This window comes from Lynx rufus, unplaced genomic scaffold (genome assembly GCF_022079265.1).
Source record: "Lynx rufus isolate CCGP_SWC_20201006 ecotype Redwood Valley unplaced genomic scaffold, mLynRuf1.p SCAF_1, whole genome shotgun sequence".
NCBI lineage: Eukaryota > Metazoa > Chordata > Mammalia > Carnivora > Felidae > Lynx > Lynx rufus.
This window is the reverse complement of record NW_025814823.1, coordinates 123,871,712-123,896,090: the sequence shown is the minus strand read 5'-3', so window position 1 is coordinate 123,896,090 and position 24,379 is coordinate 123,871,712. Positions and strand designations below refer to the sequence as shown.

General features: G+C 38.7%; 1 protein-coding gene across 2 annotated transcripts in view; it reads left to right on the top strand.

The window, feature by feature from the left end:
* PLPP1 (phospholipid phosphatase 1) overlaps positions 1-24,379 on the top strand; it is a 91,118-nt gene that overhangs the window by 57,216 nt on the left and 9,523 nt on the right. For both annotated transcript variants that reach the window (XM_047086606.1, XM_047086597.1), the window contains exons 3-4: positions 3,574-3,854; positions 22,067-22,124. In XM_047086606.1, coding sequence (XP_046942562.1) covers positions 3,574-3,854; positions 22,067-22,124 — 339 coding nt within the window. The remainder of the gene's footprint in view (positions 1-3,573; positions 3,855-22,066; positions 22,125-24,379) is intronic.

The window sequence follows — 24,379 nt, the reverse complement described above, 5'->3', positions numbered from 1 at the left end:
CCATATTCTTACAATAAAGTATGTTAGAAAAAAGAAAAAGTAAGAAGATCCTAAAGAAGGGAGAATACATTTACAGTACTGTATTGTATTTATCAAAAATATCCATGTGTAAGTGGACCTGCTCAGTTCAAACCTGTGCCGTTTGAAGGGTCAACTTAGTAGCCGAGTTCATGCAGGATTGTCCCTTGGAGTACTCTAATGCTGCTGCAGAAGTATTTGTCTTTCATTTCTACTTGACTTCGTGTCTCGCTAAAAGGGATGCTGCACCAACAGAACTACAGAAAATCCATTACAGACCAAAGGCCTGCATCAGGAAAGGTTGCTGACTGCGGGCAGCAAGTGTGGGGGTATGGTCTGCCCATCGAGGGCAGTGCCTGACACAACACTTAGTAAGGACTTGTTATTTACATTTCATTAATTTGGAAGTTTTTACTCTTTCATCATGAGCTGTGAGAAAGTTATCTTTATGTTTAATAAAACAAATAAATTGAATATAGGTTTCTTTAAAAAAAAAAAGAACTGGGGCGCCTGGGTGGCGCAGTCGGTTAAGCGTCCGACTTCAGCCAGGTCACGATCTCGCGGTCTGTGAGTTCGAGCCCCGCGTCAGGCTCTGGGCTGATGGCTCAGAGCCTGGAGCCTGTTTCCGATTCTGTGTCTCCCTCTCTCTCTGCCCCTCCCCCGTTCATGCTCTGTCTCTCTCTGTCCCAAAAATAAAAAAAAAAAAAAAAAAAAAAAAAGAACATACTGTTTAAAGGTGCTATCAAAGTCCTATTTTCATGTCAACCGTATCAACAAACACTGCACAGAGCAGTGTTTTATGTAGTAATTAAACAAAAAATTAACTTTGTTCATTAACTCCACTTCCTTCAGGCAGCACTTGGTTAAACGTGTAAACATTTAATTTTATTTACTAGAAAATCTATCAGTTCTTTAAAAAAAATCAGGACTGTGATTCAGACTTCATACCTGTTCAATCTGATGAGACCATTTTGACTTTTCATACCCGTTCAATCCGATGAGACCATTTTGACTTTGGAAAAATATTCAGTAGAATAACGGGAATGAAGGTAGTTAGAGATATTTAGGAAGGAGTAGAAGTACACCAGTGATTTTAGACTACACTTTTGGGAAGGTGGACCCTGAGTGGAAGACACATAATACAGGGACACTGTAAAGATGTATAAATCCTTTTGGTTGATGGATTTTTAAAGGTGATGGTGAGAAAATAGTGTGGTGCATAGGTTATTTTGAAATGACTGAATTACATGTATTTAGGTAATTATTAGCTTTGATCTTTCAGAGTACTTGGTTTTAGTCCCCCAAACTTATCTTTATTTCTTTAATAATTTATCATATCTTTGGAGTATAAATAATGTGTAACAAGTGATCCCAGCTCTAAAGTAAGACTACAGTTAACTTAGGTGTGGACTTCAAAAGGCTAAGCATTGGCATAAATGGTTCAAAGGGCAGAATAACATATTAAAATGAAACAAACATGGCTGTCATGTGTAGTGAAATGCGCAGACACATCCCAACATTTAATTTGGAAAATCAGTTTAGAACTCGTCTATTTCCCTCAGTTAAGATAGAGGGCATAATAAAAAATGATGTACACTAGCCTAGTGTTTGTCAGCTTTAGCGTCCCTCTGCCCTTTCCCACCATTTAGGGTTAAGTTTCAGCTTACACTACTTCAGTGAATCATTGTGTCATCTGTGCCCAGTACTCTGAATTCTCCTAGTGAGCTGACTTGCTGTCATCAGTGTCAAGACCAGGGTTTGGGTGGTCCTAAAAAATGATCATCATGCCTAGGAAGACTCCCAAAGATCAAGAGTTGGAAAACAGTTGAGTGCTTATGCAGGATGAACAGCAGACAGCTGAGGTGGGGATATTTCAGCTGCTCAGATTGTGGTTGATTAATAAACTTGGTTTATATTTTAAATGATCAAAGAACAATTCCATAATGAAACATGAGAGAAGTATTTTCTTGCTGTTGATCTATCAAGGCAGTTGCTGGAATATCTTAACAGTCAGAGGAGACAGTGTATACTTTAATACGGGACTACTGGAGGCACTTGGGGAGAAGAACCCTAAGCAAAATTGCAGAGGTGTGGTATCCCTAGAAGTGCATATGGTTTTTCTCTCCTGAGAAAAGGATCTGATTAAGTCATTCACATTAAGTACTATAATGAGGAATGTATTTCTGTGGGGCTTAATGTTGAAACTAAGGGTGTTTACCTTTTACCCAAGAGGCAACACTTTTAATTAAAATTTATTAACCACCTGCTCTGTTTTAGGCCACCGTGGTGGTACTGGCTTTCTATTCAATGACTAAAACTTCGTTCTTGCTTTTGTACAATTCATAGTCTACAATTCACAGTTGTTAGAGTTCTAACATTCTAATTATGGAATTCTAGGAGCCATGGAGACAGATGAAGAAATCTCTTTCAGAAGACAACCATTTATTTTACCTATGATAAGGCTGACCCTGAAGATAATTGGAAATTATCTCCACTACATGGAAATATTTGAATTTTCTGTAAAATTGTTAATGAAAATTTAAGACAAAGCCATGAAACTAGTTTGTATCTTAAGCACAACTTTGTGACTTGTGTCTCCCCACTTTGCCCAATATCACCAAGCTGACTCTTGTCATTTAACTATTTATTTTGGTCTCAAGTGGCTAGAACGTGGATTATTTTATCAGAAAGTATAAATTTTTTTATAATTTTGCCTTTCCTTATTTTTTGGATTTCTTAGGGTTTTTGTCTATGAGCTTGTCAAGTATTTGGAAGCCTTTTTATGCCTTTAAACTCACTACCAATGGCCTATGCTGACACATGCTCTACTGGAGGTGGGGAGGGGGGGGGGCTTTGTTGTCTCCACTTTTAGTGCAAAGTCAGTGAAAAATAAAGAGGAAAGAGTCACTTGAAATATTTTCTTGGAGAAGGAGACCATCAAATGTATGTTTGATCAGTTAATGAGACTTGCTAAGAAAGCCAGGCCTACAAGTCTGTAGAGGCAGGACTGGGAGGCTGTGTGTCAACTGATCTCTGCCCTCTGTACCCTTTGGACTCCATGTTAGATCTCTGCTTTTATATTAGTTTACTCCCTGAAAGTATTTTACTTTTTAAAATATGATGGATGTGTTTGATTCAGAGGAATGTTTGATAAAAATGAAGACTGCCAGAAAAAGTACTATATAAGGGATATTCTAATTGGGGAAGTTTGTCTTCTTTTAACAAACCATGGTTTTTGTTCTCTGTGATACATCATTGCGTATTAAAACTCACTGTATTTGAGTACAAGAAAAGTAAGATCGTATTGTTTCAGGTAGAGTTTGAAATTGTTTTGGCCATTGCTTTTTAAGCAGTATCCACAATTCATCTAGCACCTTTTTTCATGGTTTAGAATTAGCTATCCTAACTGACTCTCCATTTACAAATGGAAAAAAAAAAGGTGGTGTTTTGAAAATAAAGATTTTATTGTGATTTATCATTTTCTTTTCTATTTTTTATTTTGCTTAAAGTGCCTGGTTCCTGCTTTAACATACTATTTTTCTGTTTGTTTTTCAGATGATTGTTGGAGAAGCCCTGTCTGTTTATTATAACCTCTTGCACTCGAATTCCTTTATCAGGAATAACTACATAGCCACTATTTACAAAGCCATTGGAACATTTTTATTTGGTGCAGCTGCTAGTCAGTCCCTGACTGACATTGCCAAGTATTCAATAGGCAGACTGCGGCCTCACTTCTTGGATGTTTGTGACCCAGATTGGTCAAAAATCAACTGCAGTGCTGGTTATATTGAAAACTACATATGTCGAGGGAATGCACAAAAAGTGAAGGAGGGCAGGTGCGTGTTAAATCCTTAATGTTTGTTTTATCTTGTGTATTCTTGGGAAATAAGGTTCCAGAAACTGGAGATGAGTTAGCCACTAGCTTAAAGAGAGAACTAGTGTAGTTACTGGGACATGAATTGAGACCATTTTTTGACCTATTATCTTATTCTTTTTTCCCCATTTTTGCCCTACCTTCTATTTAAGAGCATTTTAATGCAAGTCTTTGTATGTCCAATGAATAATAATGTAAAATGAACTTGGTATGTCATATAGTTCAGGACCAGCAAACTTTTTCTTAAGGCACCAGGCAGTAAATATTTTAGGTTTTGTGGGCCATTTGCTTAATTTGACAGCTGTCCAGCCGTACTGTTGTACCAGGAAAAACCCATCACAGACAATCCTTGAACTAATGGCTTTGGTTATATTCCAATAAAAGTTTATTAACAGAAACAGTGGCTGCTCCAGGGGTTATAGTTTGCTGACTTTTGATGAAGTCCAGTTGTGTATTAAGTTCTGCTCAGTCTCTTAGTATTTTTCGAGAATATTTTTATAAGGACACCTTATATCTTGACAGCTTTTGGTCTTAGGGTTGCCTTCTTTTAATATCCTTCGTGGGCTCCTTTCTATACCTGGAGCACTGTTAGTCATGAATGAAATAGATGTGTGGAACCCAAAAGGTCCAATTCTTTTAATGTATAGATGAGGAAACGGAGGCCCAGTAACATTAAATAAAATCACTAATTAGTAGGAGAGCCAGTTTCCCATCTCAGGTCTCAGCATTGTCACCTTTATTTTTTCTATATGGTTGACCTTGTAATTTTAAAGTAGCTATCACTTTACGTTAGTTATTCATCATCCAAGAAAGACTTTTCTCTGGGTAAAACATCCTTTGACTGTTTCTCATATATGATTCTCAGACGTTTTATTATCCCTGTTAGTTCTCTTATAAGCTACACAGGCCTTATAGTAGCTCCTAATTTTTACATTTAGTAGGGATGAAAAAACACTTTACTTAGAGTATACACTGTGCTGTGTGCAGGAGATTCAGCAGTGAACTAGAAGGCTGTGGTTCTCATCTTCATGGAACTTAGTCTAGCATGGAGGACTTATATTAAACAAGTGATGGCAGTGAAAGAGAACCTCCTTGTTGATAATGAGACCAGAGAATAGAGAGGCTATTGAATGGCAAGCTTTGAGGTGATCATAGGAGGACTGATACAGGGGTATAAAGTCCTAATGAATGAAGGAGGGAGGAGTGACTAATGCAGTAGGGAATTGAGAAGTAGATAGTAGAAAGTAGTATTGTTGAATTTACGTAAGCAAGCATTTTTATGAGGGCTAGAGGAAGAATGGTGCAGAAATGGCTTTGAGGAGTAATGAAATTACCAATACCAGCCCTGGGCACCTCACTCTTAGGGTGTGAGATGTGGAGATCTCATTCTCTGCTCTGAAAGCACTATAGTGTCTGAGGGAAAGTTCTCAGATTTAATGACTAGGAGGTTAAGCGACCTTTGGTGAAGAGTTTGAAGACCCAGGGAAATACAGAGGACTATCCGTGCTTGTCTCTCTAATATCTCTCCTGCATAGAAAAACTGTAATGTTTTCTCTTGGCCAGGGCATTCAAGAAAGTTACCAGGTAATAAGGGTTACCTAAACTCCAGAAAATACCATTATAAATGATTCTTAAAGGACACAGACTCTTCACACATGTACTGTTTCTCTGGTTCAGGGGCATAAATCTTGGCTCAAAATTTTCTTGTAACAATATGTCTTTTTTGTAAATTTTTTTAAATGTTTATTTTTGAGAAAGAGAGCACAAGGTGGGGGGAGGGGCAGAGAGAGAGAGGGAGACACAGAATCTGAAGGAGGCTCCAGGCTCTGAGCTGACAGCACAAAGCCTGACACAGGGCTCGAAACCCACGAACCACATTATCATGACCTGAGCTGAAGCCAGACGCTCAATTGACTGAGTCACCCAGCACCCCTGTAACACAACAATATATCTTATTGAGAGGTTTTTCTTTCTTATATAAGCCATTTGGACAAAATGTGAAATAATATAATTTATTTTAAATAGCGTAAAAGTAATTACATTTTTCAGTCTATACATGTCCAATTATGTATCTCTTCCTAGTGTATCTAAATTGGCCAGCATGTACCATTATACTCTGATGACTTAAGTACATGTAGGTTTTTTAACACTTTACCCTTTAAAATTTCTTCAGCAACCCACATTTTAAATGAGAAGATTTGTTGGTAAGCTTTCGGGCTCTGAAATAAGGAAAATCAAACCTAGAAATGAAATTTTAAGAAAATTTTGTGTGTTCTGAGAAAAATGTGATTTCCATTAATGTTTCCAGCATAATTTAGGTGTTGCTGCAGTTTCAGAGCTTTGTAACATTGGTGCATAACTGTGGCTTTGCTTTGCTATTCTATTGGGGAGCATAATTTGGTTGGATTCAGGCTTTCCTTTTGCTTTTGTTGAATTTTACAAGTCAGGATGCCAAAAACACAAAAACATTTCAGTCTAGACATTGTCTGTAATACATTAGGATTATAGTATAATCTCCTTTAATATATTTCTCTACACAGCCTGCCCCTTGTACTTTTAATTATAAAATTATAATGCTTAACGTTGGAGAGAAGGGAACATAAGCACCCGAAATGAGTCATTTTTGTTGACAATAAATGAGTCACAGTTACATCTAGGGGTAAGAGTACTCTTCTACAATTTTGGCTTTTGGTCTTGATTTTTTCCCCATTTGTTCTCTTATTTTCTTCTGTTTCCTTCTACTCCTTCTGCCCTTCCTGCCTGTTTGCACGGTCTTGTGGTCTCATATCACTGATGGACTTTTACCAGGCTTCATTTGTGGCCTTGGATCCTAAACATAGAAGTGAGAACATAAATGGACTATAGTGGAATACTTAATCATTGTAATATCCAGAGAACTTCTCTTCATTTAAATTTAAATATTAAATTTAAAATTAATACCTGGGGATTTACTATAAATGAAAAGGGGCTATACTTGTAACTGTGGGACATCCAGCTGCCATTGCTTATGCCAAAGAGAATAGCATTACTTTAAGTCTGTGAAAAGAAATTACTCAAGAGCCCAGGTAGTTCAGACCTGTAGCACTCTGCCCAGGTGAAGATTCTCTTCAGAGAATCCTAAGGAGATGCTCTCAAAGAGAATCTTTAGACCAATGGCTCTTAAATGTTAGTAATTCATTAGAATCACCGGGAGGGCTTGTTAAACTACAGATTTCTAGGTTTCATCATCAGGTGTTTAATTCTCGAAGTGGAGGTGGAGGCTGAGAAGATGTGTTTCTAACACACTCCCAGAGGCTGCTGTGTCTGTGGTTAATCTCAGGATCACACTTTGTGAACCAGTGCCTTATATCCTCTGGATGGTGGGAACACAAGCTCGCATGACATTTGTTATCTCAGGATGTAATGCAAGGTGAATTTCAGATTGTGTACAACTAGCTTTGTTACTGAATGATCTATCACTGGCCACGAACTCAGGGAATGAGTGGGTGAGCCCTGGTGCTACTGGGGCGGATTGTTCTGTGCCAGGAACCCCAGGGGGGCTGGACAGCTCCTGGCTAGGTTTGCCAACACTGACCTCTCTGCCAGCAAGATGGACACCTACAGTGTTATAGAGAGAGGTTGGGAGCATACATGCAAGAGAGCAGGCAGGGAACACGTGATTGTGGGTTGGGGTCAGTATAGGTTCAGCCCATGATCCATGGGCAGGGAAGGGGACGAGTGGGGTATGGTCATTCTGTTGCTATCAAGGCTTTTCTGGTCTGGCAGTTGGGCTATTCAGGTCTTTGCAAAATGTCTTTGTCAGTGACTTAAGAAAGTGTGGTTAGAAATAAGCACTGTGGCTTTTCATTAGAGCATCAGTTAATCGGTCTTATCTATTTCTGGTTTTAACAGTTGGGCTGTATAGTGGAGCAAGAGAGCTCACTAACAGCTGCTCTATTTGTGATAATACAGTATAGAAACTGTTGTTTTTAAGAGATTCACTTCTCTTTTCTGGCTTTATTTATTAAAAAAATATTTTTTTTAATGTTTGTTTATTTTTGAGAAAGGGAGAGCATGAACGGGGCAGGGGCAGAGAGAGAGGAAGACAGAGGATCTGAAGCAGGCTCTGTGCTAACAGCAGAGAGCCTGATGGGGGCTAGAACCCAGGAACTGTGAGATTATGACCTGAGCCAAAATCTGACCGTCAACCAACTGAGCCACCCAGGTGCCCCTTTTGGCTTTTATTTAAATTACATTTGCTTAAGCATAGCCTCAGTGTTCCTGATCATTTCTGAGTGACTGGTCTTTGGCTATATAAATCAGATGTTCAGTACAAAGTCATTTCTTTTGGATTATGGCCACTTTATATTACGTAGATGTTTACTCGTGATATGTTTGGTCAAATGTGAGACATAATTTTCCTTTTGTCTTTCTTTTAAAGCAACCCCCATGCATGTAAATAAAGGTAAATTTTGAGGGAGTGCCTCAGTAGTGAAAACCCATTATAATTAGACTGATTAGCTGTGGTATAAAGTATCTGGTAAAACCTGCTTTACACTCTGAGAGAATGGCTTCTTCTGTGTGGTCTAATTGTAGACATTACAGGATAGTTTATCTTTCAGAACAATTCAGGTTTATCTATACTTCTCATGTGTATCAGTAACCTAGAAGACAGCCTTTGTCTTCATCTTATATCTACATGGTAAAAGCAATAAAAGAATAAAAGAGGGAATGATTAAAACAAATTTTTTTTTAAGTTTATTCATTTATCTTGAGAGAGAGAAAGTACAAGCGAGGAAGAGCCAAAGAAAGAGGGGGAGAGAGAGAATCCTAAGCAGGCTCCATACTGACAGCACAGAGCCTGAGGGGCTCGAACTTGGCAAGATCATGAGATCATGACCTGAGCAGAGACTGAGGCTTAACCTACTGAGCCACCAGGTGCCCTGAAAGAGGGGATGATTTTAAAAGATCCTCCACTCTGTGAAAGGACATTAGGTTATTAGTGCATTTAAAAGGAGAGTGACTTCAAGGCCAGCACCTCTTTCCTGCCACCTCCTCTGTTCTGAATGTTAGTATGTGATACTTTCAGTTGTAGCTGTGACTATTACCTCACTCTCACACTGACTCTTTTTGCCCCACTGTTTCTTTTTTTTTTTCTTTCTTTTTTTAATGTTTATTTATTTTTGAGAGAGAGTGTGAACAGGGGAGGGGCAGAGAGAGAGGGAGTCACAGAATCCAAAGCAGGTGCCAGGCTCCCAGCTGTCAGCACAGAGCCTGATGCAGGGCTTGAATCCATGAACTGTGAGATCATGACCTGAGCCAAAGTGGGATGCTTAACCGACTGAGCCACCTGCCGTCCTAAGCCCCATTGTTTCTTACACTTTAGTCACAATGGAATCACATGGAGGGTTTGTTAAATACATAGAGCTGGGCCTCAGCCCTAAAGTTTCTGATTCAGTGGGTCTGGGATGGAGCCCAAGAATTTTCATTCCGCAAACCTTCCCCGATGGTGCTGTGGGTCCTAATCTGCGTATCACGGCTTCAGCCTATCTCTGAAGTTACTAATTTCAACTACTAATTAGTCCTAGTCACTGTGGAAGCTACCAAGGTGTGCAAGTTGCTCTCGTGGTGTTGCGCAGGGGCTGCTACATGTTTGGAGATTATGTGTGTGATAGAATGGATACAGGCTTCAAGGTGTAAAGATAAAACCCTCAATGAAATCAGAGGGTAGTCATACCACTTCTAGTAGAGGAGGCAATTTGGAGGGTAAGGTTTGAATGTGTAGAATTAGGGTGGGGTATGTATTCAGGTCCAGGAGTGACATGATCAGAGGCAGGCAGGCAGGATTAGGGTATATAGGCAGTATTTTAGTAGACTTAATCTACTGGTATCATTTTAAAAGGGGGTTTTGTTTGTCAGTTGTTAATTTATAAAGGCAATCTGGGGCATTTAAGGCTAAGGAAACTTTTACTTTGTTCAGAAATAAAAACAAAGTTACACAACAAGATACCTAGTTAAATAGCTAAATATATTCTTACACATAATTTTGATTTAGCCTGTGTTGCATTTATGCATTCCATATAATTTTGTTTTATTTTTGTTTGTTTTTTTTTAATTTTTTTTTTCAACGTTTATTTATTTTTGGGACAGAGAGAGACAGAGCATGAACGGGGGAGGGGCAGAGAGAGAGGGAGACACAGAATCGGAAACAGGCTCCAGGCTCTGAGCCATCAGCCCAGAGCCCGACGCGGGGCTCGAACTCACCGACCGTGAGATCGTGACCTGGCTGAAGTCGGACGCTTAACCGACTGCACCACCCAGGCGCCCCCATATAATTTTGTTTTAGTGTGGAATAAAAGCAAAAGATTTTTTCTCCCTTGAGATTTAACTTGGTGCCTGAATCTCTTTTATGAATGCAGAATTAGTTGCCTTGACATGTGACTTTGATTGACGTGAATACTTGCAAAGATAAGATCCCTTCTTTACGTTTAGTGACTTCCTACCACGATTTATTGGTAGATATATGTACGTCATAATGTATTTTAAAAACAGCCCTACAACCCCCAAAACTAGTAACAGTCATGCCATCCACTTCACCCTTTTTAAATGGTAATTTAGAGAATTAATTATGAACAAATATATCAGCTTTGGGCGCTTTGCGAAATTGTCCTTGGATTTTCTTCTTAGTTTTTGAGTTAGAATGTAGGAGGCAGTGGATATATTAAGATGAAAGAAATTCTTAGGTTTTGACAAATCAAGCAGTGCTGTGCGTTAAATATTAAAAGGTTACTAACTCACATGAACACATCATCAGCTAATTATTTTATCTTGATGCTTTGTACCTTCATCCCTCAACAAGTACAAAAAGATCAAGATCATACTGTGCATATTCTTGATGGTTTGTACCTTCACCTTAGAACTCTTGAATTCCACATTGTCAGCTTTGAAATATGAGAAAAAAAGTTTCATAGATATATTAGTGAGTACTTTTTCCAGATTAAAATATAATGATAAATCTCATAGATGGAGTGGTGTAAAGCTTGAGTTTCCATGCAGAATAAATGTGAACAACATGCATTAAGTATTTGAATTTTATTAGAAAATAAGTATTTTTATTGAGAGGTTAGGATGTGAGTTGCATTTTTGAATAGTAAAACAAGCATGACTTTGGGGTTGTGTTGGCTTATAATTCAGAGATCACTGAAATCTTTCTTCATGTGATTCTTTCTTTAAAAAATTATTTAATTTTAATTTTTAAAGAGAGAGACTGTGAGTGGGGAGAGGGAGAGAGAAAGAATCTTAAGCAGGTTCTGCGCTGAGCGTGGATAACTATGTGGTGCTCCGTCCCACAACGCTGGGACCATGACCTGACCCACAGTCAGGAGTCAGACACTCAACTGACTGAGCCACTCAGGTACCCCTTTTCGTGTGCTTCTTAAAGAAAACAGTATTTTTCTGTTTTAAGTAGCTTTTGTATTAAGGCAACAGGAAGACAGGAATAGCATCAGCATTGGTTTGATGTGACTATCTCCACAAAGTGTCCAAACTACTGACTTAATCTTAAGAGTATTTCCTACTCAGTAAGTTCAAAATTATCTTTTTTCTCATTCCTCTCCCTTTGTCATTCAAAGAGTGGTCCTCTGATCAGCAGGATGGACATCCCCTGTGAGCTTGGTAGAGAGGCGTAATCTTGGACCTCACTGCTGGCTGACTCAACAAACCTTATTTTATGTAATAAATGAACTTATATATGCACTCAAGCAAGATTATAGGATTGGTTAACCTTTTTCTTTTGTGTTTGTATCCTGTTAACCATTAGTTTTTTTCTTAAGTAATCTATTGCAACTGCAGTGTTTTGCTTCTGAGGTATTGTTTGGAAATTTATGAAGATGGGGAACTTTCAGAATTTTTGGTTTATTGATGGATAGAAATGAATCCTTTAAAAATGGAAAAAATCTTCCTCCAGGCAGTGGAAAGTAGGATTCAGACAATATCTAAAACCCTTCCCTTACTCGTCATCCTTGTTTTTCTTTTGTGAATGTTCTTTTCTGAATAAAATTTTTAAAGATTTTATTTTTAAGTAATCTCTACACCCAGTGTGGGGCTCGAACCCATAACCCTGAGATCAAGAGTTCCATGCTCTACCTACTGAGCCAGCCAGGTGCCCCTGAGAATGTTTTTAAAACTTAATTGTTTTTTTTAATTAACAGCAGAATATATCTGTTACTTCTTCATTTGTGGATATCATTTGTTCCACTAATCCAACTGCCTTTGTTCATAATGTAAAAAAGATTTCTGGGCATTTTACACACATTATTAAAATGCTTGCCAGATGTATTGGGAAGAGGCCTTAGGTACACTGCATGTTTAAGCTGACACACATTGACACTGCTCACAGTTTCTTACACAAGGGTGAAAAGAGCAGGGTATTGGATTAGACTTCCTAATTCTCCTGACCTGTGTTGATAAAGTCAGAATTTGTAACCACTGTAAGGGGAAAACATATCAGAGGTAAGATGATAAAAGCAGATAACTTACCTCATGTGGCTTGCTGTGATTACTGGCATAGACTTAGCTAAGACATATGCAGAGATAACATATGTCCTTAGTTTTCTTTTATGCATTTTTTTACAACTCAAAACACAAGATAGTTAAGGTGTACTTCTTGGGGAGCCATTAACCCTCTTGGTCCTTTGGTGGAGGTGGACATCAGGGGAGGCAGGGGAGGTAGATTTGTTTGTGACATTTAAAATATGAAAAGTAAAAAAAAAGATAAAATAAAATATGAAAAGTAAGAATTTTATATTTTCTGGCATAACTACATAAAAATCCATTTATCATCAAGACATCAGATTCAGTTTTAGCTTAAAAAATGTATTGAGCACATACTTTATAATTTATCGTTGATGTAACAGTACTGGGTGTTAGGGCTACAACATGTAGTAAGATGGGATCTTCGGTGCACCTGGGTGGCCCAGTCAGTTGAGCATCCGACTCTTGATTTCAGCTCAGGTCATGATCCCATGGTCGTGAGATGGAGCCACGCATTGGGCTCCACACTGAATGTGGAGCCTGCTTAAGATATTCTCTCTCTCTCTCTCTCTCTCTCCCTCTCCCTCTCCCTCTCCCTCTCCCTCTCCCTCTCCCTCTCCCTCTCCCTTCCCCCCCCCCCGTTGTCACATACACTCTCTCTCAAATAAATAATAATTTTAAAAAAAAAGGAAAAAAGATAGGATCTCAGGGAGGTTGGGAATTTATCAGTTTTTCTTTTGATTTTCTGTACCTTCTGAATTTTTCTAATGAACATCTGAAATGTTCATGAATTAAATGATAATTTAAATAAAATAAATAATTATTTATTTAAAATAAATAATTAAAATAATTATTATAATTAAAATAAAAAACCCAGATATTCCTATTTATAAGTCTTGTCCTGCCCCTACCCAGCTTTGGGTGGAATGGAGGAAGAAAGTACTACAACAGATGATTTACTGTAGAAGGTGGATTCAGGGATAGATGTGTTCACTGATGATAGACATCTCTTTCCTTTTTGAAGAAAGGGAGATAACTTCAGCCTAGCTGCTGAAGAAAGGTTTCTTGGAGAAAATAGTGGCTGAATTGACTCTTGTGAAGTAATTATCAAAGTTGGGAGGCTCATTCCAGGCACAGTGATGAAGAAACACAGAGACCATGAAACATGGTGTATATTGGGAATTGTAAGTAGTTGGGTAGCAGATGATGATGGTTCCACAGTAGTTGGTGGGCTCAGGAAGAGTCTGTTACTCTAAATCAGCAGTTTGTGCAAGTGAAAGACCTGAAGCAGGAGAGTAAGGTGGGTGTGGTTTTGTTTTTATACTTGTAAAAAATATTCAGCTTTCCTCCACTCAGTTCTAATCTAAATATACTAACATGGATACCTAAATATTGTATGACCTCAGCTTTCTTTTCTTCTAATGCAGAAGAACTTCAGATACCAAAGGAAGTGTGACTCTCCTGCTTTGTCCGTTCGGTAGAAAGGTTGTGTGAGAAGTGCTGTGGCACTCTGCTAGTCCTCTGGTAACACGAGCTCTAGTGCGATGTCCCCTGCTCTGTTCTGAAAGGAACGGAGAGTGACCTGTCTGGCCAGCTTCCTGTTGGGCTCTAATAATTTTATATTTGTGGGGGCTTTTCCCTTTCCTCTTGCTACTGGCATCATCCACATCAGTGCACCTCATCCTTCCTGAGCCCAGTGACAAAGAGTGGTGATTTTGTGATCTGCATCAGGGTGGGAAGTGGAGTGTGCTAGCCAGGTGGTCACAGGCTTTGCTGGCCTTCAGGTTTTCTTTTTGGGAAAGGCTTGAAAGTAGAGGTCTTGCTCGCAGTCTTGTCTCTGGCTAGCATTCTTCCCCTTTAAAAAACACCCGAGCACTTGATTTAGAACTGGCTTTTCCTTCTATCTATCTCGCTCTGAAATCTACTTTTTAGTGAGGGTAGTCTTCTTTGTTCAGTGTGTTTAAAAAAAGGCAAGGGGGAGGGTAGGAGGTAGGTAAAGCATTACTAGTTGCTGGCATAGGAATGCTTCAGAGTTATGTCCTCTGTTTAATCTACCATTTGCCCTTTGTTTCCTTTTTAAGTCTTAGGTAGTGCCACTGTGGTGAGTTGGAGTCTTTGTACACCAAGTCATCAATTTTTCTCTCATGCCATAGGGAACTTGTGACCTCTCTTCCCCTGGTCAGTGCACTTAAGTATGTTTTACCCTTCTGTCAGTAACCTTTGTCACAACCTAATCTCTGCTCATCTGTCAGAGACACAGAGTTTCCCTGTTCAGAGTGTAGAACCATTTATGCCCCAATCATCTGATTTTCAAGACACACCCAGTTTTACTTTATCTCAGAGTTCGCAGCAACTTTGTACTTTTTAGGGTCCTGCCTTCCATATGAGTCTCCCATAAACAGAAGACACATGATCATTTGTTTTTAATCATCAGTTGGTTTTTTAAATCATCACTTGGTTTATTTAATCAAGGGTTTAAAATACCCTGTACACATACGAATTGTGTCCTGCTTTCTCCCCTTTTTTCCTTTCTCACAGTCCTGCTGGTTTCTCTCCTTTAAGGTTCATGATGTGATATCTACAGATATTAATTAGATTGTTTAGTGTATGGTTCACTGATGTTAGTGGCTATGAAGTGGTATTTGATGCTGATGCATTAATATTAATGAATAAAATAGGATACTCACATCTGTTTTATTTCAGATAGGCATGTCACTTTAATATAATATGGCTTGGTTAAAATTGATGCCATATAAATTCATTGTAGCTTTAAATGGAAATATAGTAAAAATCATTGTAAAAAATAACTCAAGAAATATATGACAGTTTTTGCTGCTGTGAAATAATTTCTCAGTCTCTGGTTGGTTCAAGCAAATAAGATGAATTTACCTGATTTTTGCTGTATTTTACTTAAATTAATTTTGGTTGGGACCATCTTATATTCTTTTGCCATTTATTACCTTCATCTTTGTCTCTGTAACTTTTGGGGGAGAGATATCCTATGGTTCTTGTATTTCTAGACATTTCTAGAAATCTGATTTTTTAAAAAAATTTCCCCCCTTCCAAACACATGTATCAAAATCACATGTTTATTGGCTCTGTTACTGGTAATAACCAGAGTTCATATGCTGAATTTCAGTGGTATGAAATTATGTGCAAATATGTTTCTAGAAACACTTGTGATATTTAAAAATACACATAAATGTCAAGACATTTCATTGAGAGATGTGAGAACAAGCTTCCAGGGCTCATGTCAGTGCTGGGCTCTGGGCGTGAATGTGAAGGCGTGGTGCGTGTGCTCAGACACTGCTGCTTGGGGAGAGGAGTTTGGGTGCGTGCGTGTGTGTTTGGTGTGGAAGAGGTTTGTAGGAAATGTGTAAGCAGGCGTATCAGATATTTTGATTATCATTGTTTATATATAAAATATAAATACATGTAAAAATATAAATGTGTGTTGTGTGTTTGTGTGTGTGTATATGTAAATAATCCCTGTAATACCACGTTGTATTGTCTGGTAATATTACTGTATTATTACAGTATTACTGTATTACTGTATACACAGTATTACCGTATTATTACAGTAATATCACTGTAAAATGGGAAAGATTAAAAAAATTTTTTTTTTTTAACGTTTATTATTGAGAGACAGACAGACACAGAGCACGAGCAGGGGAGGGGCTGAGAGATGGAGAGACACAGAATCTGAAGCAGGCTCTAGGCTCTGAGCCTGACAGAGCCTGACACGGGGCTCGAACTCACAAACTGCGAGATCATGACCCGAGCCAAAGTCGGACGTCCAGCCGACTGAGCCACCCAGGTGCCCCTGGGAAAGATTTTTTTTAATCTCCATGTGATTTCCTTTCCCTATGACAGTTTGTATGTCCTTGTTTTTCTGTGTATTGTTACATTAAATGTGAAGGTGTACGTTTTATATGGTGTAAATAAATGACATATTTTGAAATGTGCCCTGGAGATAATTTGTCAGTTCACATAGAGTTAATTTAATTCATTTTAGCTAATTTAGAGTATTCAGAAGAATAGTGATAGAACCATTGTCTTCGAGTTGGTGTAGCTGTGTTGCAGCAAACATCTTTGCACTCATGCATGTTTTGCTGGCATAGATGCCCTCAAGTGGAATTACTGAGTGGAAAAATTGGGTGGGTTTACATACAGATAGATATTGTCAAATCACCCTTTGAAAAGTGTGCACTCACATCAGTGCATTGTGAGAGTCCCCATTTTCCCCATTCACTGCCTACTTGACTCCCCCGGTATCTTAGATGTGAGATTTTTAAAGATAAGAGCCTGAGAGCTCATTACCTGAGCATTTAGCACAGCTGTTGCTTGTAAAAATCCTTTTGAAATAAAATAGTACTAATACTTGGGAAACTGTTCCTTTGTGCATTTGTTTGGGACATGTTTTAACTTTATTACAGGGTCATTCTATGTTTAAAGGTTACCACAGAAAGGAAATTTATCATGTCCTTCAAGTTAATTTACTATTGTGTACACTTTGTAATCAGGAAATAACATTTGGAGAAAATGCCTCATGTTGCAGTTTGACTTCCTTTTACTTGGCCTTTAGAGTGGACAAAGGACAAATTAGTATTCTCTTAAAATAATTTACACATTGACATTTGGTTTTTCATAGATTATCTAAGTTCTTCTTTACATTTTAACTTCACACAAGTTGCCCTGTGTAAGCTGTACTCCTGTTCTTTCTAATGACTGCTCCCAGGATCCCTGGGGAGATGGCAGGATCAGTGCTGCCTCTGGGTCTACCCTGCCTTCCATAGGAGTGGGATCATGGCACAGTGGGAAAGAGTTGTGAGGACTCAGATTTAAGCCTCAAAGGGATGTGATTTTTGAGCCAGTTAATGAACCTCTGGGAGGTTCAGGGTCTCTATGTACAAAATAGGATTGACAGCCCCCACCATGGGGATTTTTATAGAGTGGAAATACTGTGTATTAAATACCTGCACATAGAAGGTACTAGTAGCTAGTGAAGTGGTGGAATAGTAATAATTGGAAACATTTATGAGCATTGACCCCTTTGTAATGAAAAACAAACTCTTTTTGCCAAAGTATATGTGTCCTAGTAAAGTAGCTGATACTAGATAACATTTTATTAGTCCTCATTATTGTTTTAAAAAAGCCTGCCTCTATTTCTGGCCATATGGAGGATTAGAAATACTTACTGATAGACTTACATGTGCTGGGTAATATATTACACCACATATGCATATGTTGGTATGTATTCTGTATTAAAACATATATAAACATAAATAAATAAATCTTTTTAATAAATAGCCATGCTTATGAGAAAGTAAAGGAATTTTCCTGAGGTTGGGATTTGTTAATGCTGTAAACCTGATATGTGCCCTGAAATTATGTGCCACTTTCTGGTAGCCTAGACTGAGTTTGGATGGGCTCTGAACATGGGGCACAAGAGATAAAGGCTGAGGCCAGTGAAGTGTGGACAGAGGGGACACTCCGGGATAATTTAAGGATTCCCAAAGGGCAACATCCTCCTGGGGGGTGGGGGGGCTGTCAGAAAGAATTTTAACTAGAGGGCCACAGTCACACTGTTCTGGGGCCAGAATTCATACTATGTATGTGGCTTAAAAAAAAAAAAAAAGAATTTTAAAATGGATTGGTAGTGAACCCATCAGAAGAGAACAAACATCTGTGGAAGAACTCTTTTTTTTTTTTTTTTTAACGTTTATTTATTTTTGAGACAGAGACAGAGCATGAACGGGGGAGGGGCAGAGAGAGAGGGAGACACAGAATCAGAAACAGGCTCCAGGCTCTGAGCCATCCGCCCAGAGCCCGACACGGGGCTCGAACTCACGGACCGCGAGATCGTGACCTGAGCTGAAGTCGGACGCTTAACTGACTGCGCCACCCAGGCACCCCTGGAAGAACTCTTTTTAAACCAAGGCCTCTACGATTCCCCACAGATAGAGTTCCAAGGACACGAGCTCATAAGAATGAACATCCATAGAAGAAAACTATGCTGAGAGTCAGGAGATAAGACAAACTACAGAAGCTCTCAAAGGCTGTGGATATTAGAATTACCATATGGAATATAAAATAAGTTTGTCTACTGTGTATAAATAAGAGATTGAGAATATAATGTAGGATAAAGAGTGGAAAATGACCATAGGTTTGAAAAAGAACCAAAGGGATCTTTTATAAATGATACATAGTAATGTAAATAAATAGACTGGTTAAGCACATTAGACACAGTGAAAGGGCTCAGAGCTGAAATGGAAGACAGACCAAGATTAAAAGTATAAAAGAAAGGTTAAGAGATATGGAGAGATAGGATGAAAATGTGTCACATGTTGAACCTGTTGAATCTCAGAAAAAGAGAAGAGCATGGAGGAGACATAATAAAGAAAAGGTATGATGGCAGAACCCTGTTCAGCATTGGGTGAAGTATACAAATGAGAAGCCAACGAATACTAAATCAGATAAAGAAGACATTCCTACTAGACATATGATCATGAGACTGGAGAATAGTGGAGACTTTGGTGTGGAGGTGCTGGGGTCGGGGGGCAGTTTCAAAGGACGGGTAACCCAGAAGGGAATGGCAGACAGATAGCTTCTATTTTAATAGAGAAGTAGAAACCAGAAGATAGTCTAATGATACCCTCAAAGTAATGAGAAAAAAAGCATTAACCTACAGTTCTGTATTCAGGAAACCCATCGTTCAACGTTGAATGCAAAGTAGACATTTCAAACTAAGAGAATAGCTAAAGATATAATTGGTTTGTGCCTTTTAACTTTCGGGTGTGGGAGGAGGAAAATCTGAGGGAGGGCAAGAACATTGAGATGATTTAGGAGGTTGTGATTCAATCTCCTCATGAGCCCCAAAATACTTCGTAAATGCCATGTATAAAATGAAGAAACGCTTTATGTGAGTTGCTTGCTTCTGATGACTGATACAGGTTGGATTTGGCTGTTTTTGCCTGTTTGGCAGTTGATAAGGCTGAGCATTTATGTAGATGTTGGAAAACTGAGATGGAAGAATGATGGCTTGAGGAGGGAGAGCTGACAGACACAGTAGGGGTGGATGGCTATAAGGCTATGACTTTGGGATTCAGGCCAAGTTAAATGAGCTCTCCCAAGAGAGAGAAAATCTGAAGTTTGGCATTTGGAATAGAATCCCATTCACAGTAAGTTGTATCGTCAAGACTTGTCTACACGCTCAGTTTAATAGTCCATGCCTGAGCTAGTGAAAATAGCTGCAGTTCAGAATATATATATTTTTTTCTGTAAATGTTCTTTCTGAAAAGACTTTCTTAAGCTTTGATGGAAAGCTGGTGTAGTTATTTATCTGTGTACATTCATTGGAGGAATTATAATGAAGTCAGATGGTAGCCTAGGATTGGTGGAAATCTAAGAACAGGGTGGTGTTTGGAGGCCAGGACCAAAATCTTAAACATTTCAGTGAGGTTACTATGATGAAAACATTCTGCATTTTCACTACATTTGAGATCTTATTTTATTTTTATTATTTTTTAAAGATTTTATGTTTAAGTAATCTCTACATGCCACATGGGGCTTGAACTCTCAATCCTGAGATCAAGGGTCTCGTGCTATACTGACTTGAGCCAGCCAGGTGTTCCTAGTTTTTGGATTTTGTGAAACTACTTATAAAATTATTTGTTCATTTGTGAGTTTCAGACATAAGACCTGTATCTCCGAGAGATTCCAGTAAAGAGATATATATGGAGTATGAAAATAATTTTATTTTTTGGTGTTTTATTCTGTTTTTAATGGTAATAAAAGTCCGTATTACCGTGATCTATTTGATCACTTACTGTGGGTGAAGAAGACTTAGAGACTGAGGTCAAATAGAGTTCTTATTTGTGTCTTTTAATCCATTTGTTGAAGTCACAGGTTATTTTGGCTGATTCTATACTGAATAAAATGTCTGTTTATGCACTTAGAATAAAAAACCGAAACCATTTTGTTTTTAACTAACGAAATCTGACTGAATCAGAACTCTTTAAAACTATAAAACTATCACATACTTTTGAATTTATAACTTTGTAGCACAGTGTACAGTGAATATTCTGAACATGAAGTCTTTGTGAAACTTTGAACTTGCTTGGCTTTGAAAACATTTCTTTGATCGTGGTTGTGTTGGCTTGATAGGATTTGACAGTCCTTGAAATTGGCTTTTATTTACTTATAGGCTCATCAGTATAACTTACTGAAACGTAAAATGTACAGAACTCTGCTCTAATTATCTGATTTAAAGTAAGGATTTGTATTGATCTGTTCTCTACAGCCAGATAGTAAGGCTAAAAGTAATTTATTTTTCTTGTTTTACATAGATTAAATTCACAATAATTATCAGATTTAATTACATAATTCCTAGCTGGTACAAGAAGTGAGAATATTCATTTTCTTAGAGATGTGTCTGATTATGAAAAAGACTATCATAATTCTTGGTAGATCATCGCCAATACAGGCTTAAGAAATCTCTCCTGGGGCGCCTGGGTGGCGCAGTCGGTTAAGCGTCCGACTTCAGCCAGGTCACGATCTCTCGGTCCGTGAGTTCAAGCCCCGCGTCAGGCTCTGGGCTGATGGCTCGGAGCCTGGAGCCTGTTTCCGATTCTGTGTCTCCCTCTCTCTGCCCCTCCCCCGTTCATGCTCTGTCTCTCTCTGTCCCAAAAATGAATAAACGTTGAAAAAAAAAATTAAAAAAAAAAAAAAAAAGAAATCTCTCCTGCCACCCACCCTTAGTTGCATACACAGATTGACATTCTGATGTTTTAAATTCTCTTCGCTGAATCCAGGGAACCAAATTCCTTTTGAATCAAGCAAGGTGTAATAAGTAAAATACTTAAAAGCCTGCCCTTCTTGGTTTTGTTCTTATTCTATGTAGGAAAACATCCTAATTATTTGCCTGATACATCTTTTGCATTTGCATGGAGTACTTTTACTTTGTCAGATGTGTGTGCTTGCCTTTTCTGCATCACTGGCCAGTACTATGTAAGCAGAACTTAGATCATGAATGTTAGTGAGCTTTCCCCTTTTCAAAAAGTGCCATAAAATTAAGTTTTGCAAGCATTCTGTCATTTTTAGGTGGTAAATATTCACATGTTTACAGAATATAATATTGAAAGAGGATTCATTTGGTACAGGACTATCAGTGTATAATTTTAAAATATATGTCAAACAAAAGCACTTTGGTGGGAATTCTAACGTAAGATGTGTGCCTGTTTAAAATGCTAAAATGCCACTTTTAATTTTTTAAAAGTGATTTTATTTTTGAAAAGGTAGTCAACTTCTGAGTGTTCCAAAGGAGGTATTACTAGTACTCAGGGACAAACTCTGCAAGTAGAAAATAAAACTTAAATCATGGTCAGTTAAGTTTATATGTCATGAAGTCAGACCATTTATACTAGTTATGGCTTGTCAGGTATTAATTGAGAAATGTTTGTCTCTACCCTGGAAGTCTCAGTAATAAGACACCCCGTCCCTCAAGACTACAATGTTTCTGTCCTAACTGTCCCTGTTCCCCACTCATCTGATTTCTAAGGTGAGGGGAAAGAGATGTACTTATTATGGCGTAAGATTTAGGATAGCAAGACTGTTATCTGCCTCTAGGAAGGAAAATTGACATTTCTCTTCTTTCTCTTCTAGATTGTCTTTTTACTCGGGCCACTCTTCATTCTCCATGTACTGCATGCTGTTCGTGGCAGTAAGTACTCTGTTTATGGGGGATTATGTACTGCATACAATTCATGTGTTCAGCCTGGGTGTCCTCTCCTGTGTGGCCACCCCTGGCATCTCATCAGCTGTGCTCCATTGCTGGCCGCAGTTGAGAGAATGGATGCCTGTGCTTCTGCCAAAGCCAGTTACAACTGTTCAGAAGTATTTTTGTCCTTCATGTAAAGGTAGCAAACGGACACAATTAGGGAGCAGGTTGCAAATTGAGAACCTTCAGGACTGTAGGGAGTCTTCACTGTTGAAGTAGGTTTTTCCTGACAACGGTAGAAACCTAATCATCAAATCTGTAAACCTGGTGCTAAGAATTGGTTGATGTGTGCCCTCCCTTTGGGACATATTTCCTGGAACGTAGCAACACCTTCTGTGTAATCACAGCAGGTCACTGATCTGAAATACCAGGTGAAGGTGACCGCTGCTGTGATAACCTTACCCTAACTGGGAGCCCTGGCCCCCTGTGCTTGGCAGGAGGGTGCGGCAGCCTGGCCTCTTTCCTCCTGGCGGCTGCTGGGTTTAGGAGTTGAGTTTTGATTAGCTGATGTGATGGCAGTTGTTGCTTCCTTTTGAGTAGGTTTTATTTTCCTTTCACCTTCTGAAGTATTTCATTGATGGCTTTCCACGGGACTAGAAAAGTTTCGGCTTCTGGGAGAGGCAGTTGCTGCTTCAGGAGCTTTTCATGTATACGGTTTTCAGGTCCACTTCTAATTGCTAGTCCAGAAAGCAGCATGGCCATTTGCACCTGCAGTATACAAAGCTGACGGTGAAGAGTTAGAAAATATTTGCATCTACATTCTTCATATCTAGAGACAAATGTGTATCCAGAGTAGCTTTAGGAAGACCCAGCTTTAGGGCATATACAAGGAATATGTATGAATGTATGATTTGAGAGAGAGAGAGAGCAGGAGCAGGGGAGAGTGGCAGAGGGAGAGAGAAAGAATCTTAAGTAGGGCTCAATCCCACTACCCTGGGATCATAACTGGAGCTGAAATCAAGAGTTGGGCTCTCGGGGCGCCTGGGTGGCGCAGTCGGTTAAGCGTCCGACTTCAGCCAGGTCACGATCTTGCGGTGTGTGAGTTCGAGCCCCGCGTCAGGCTCTGGGCTGATGGCTCAGAGCCTGGAGCCTGTTTCCGATTCTGTGTCTCCCTCTCTCTCTGCCCCTCCCCCGTTCATGCTCTGTCTCTCTCTGTCCCAAAAATAAATAAACGTTAAAAAAAAAAAAAAAAAAAAAAGAGTTGGGCTCTCAACAGACTGAGCAACCCAGGTGCCCCTACAAGGAGTCTTTAAAGGTCAATTCAGTTGACTTATTTTTTATAATGTTCCCAGTTTCCGTCTGTCTCTGTCTCTTTCTCTCTTTATATAAAGTTAAGAACAAATTTCCAATAAATTCCAACGAAGTTCCAACAAATTTTCAACAAAATTTGTTAGAAAAACTCTTAAGAGAGGGGGAGAAGATCTTCACCCTAAAGGATCAGCTGTAACTTTCAATCTTATGAATGGACTTTTATATAGTTGTGTTCTATGTAAATTTTTTCTCCCCCTTGGTCACATTAAGTGCTATAGAAGTATTTAATGCTTACATATAAGTCCATGATATGTAATATTAAGAGTAGACTGCTGGGAGTTAATTTGGTCTCATTTAGAGATATTTTAAAATCAATTTTTACCAGAATCCTGCTTTTATTGGAAAAACCAAATTTGAAAAGTCAAAAGAATATAAAAATTACAGATGTGTGTGTTATATAAAATTCAAACCCACAATTTCACAACCATTTCAGTAGAACTAATTTTGGCTTCTTCAGCATTTCTGGATTTTAAGTCTTTTGTCTTAGGTTAATTTAATTTTGTGAGGAAGCAACAGGGTACTAATTCAGCAGAATTTAGGGCTTCTTTTTGAAAACACACACCCAAATGTTTCTGAAAACGTGCCATGAGGAATGTGACTTATTTGAAGGGAGTAACAAGAAGTACTATTCCAATATCCTCTGTTCATTTATCTTACTAGGAAAAGTTAGCATTCTTTCTAAAAGGAGCCACTGTATATTTTTCTTTTTAAATAGGGTATAGAGACAGGGGGCGATGAAGGCTAGAGCCATTAGTAGCCTGAGAAATCTTCCCAAAGCACAAGTTTGTGACTACACTGATGGCTTTTGAACGTTTGGATGTGATTTGTATGCCCACAGCCGACCTCACCAGGGTAGGTTTTGAGCTTTGTTAGGTCCTTCATCTGCA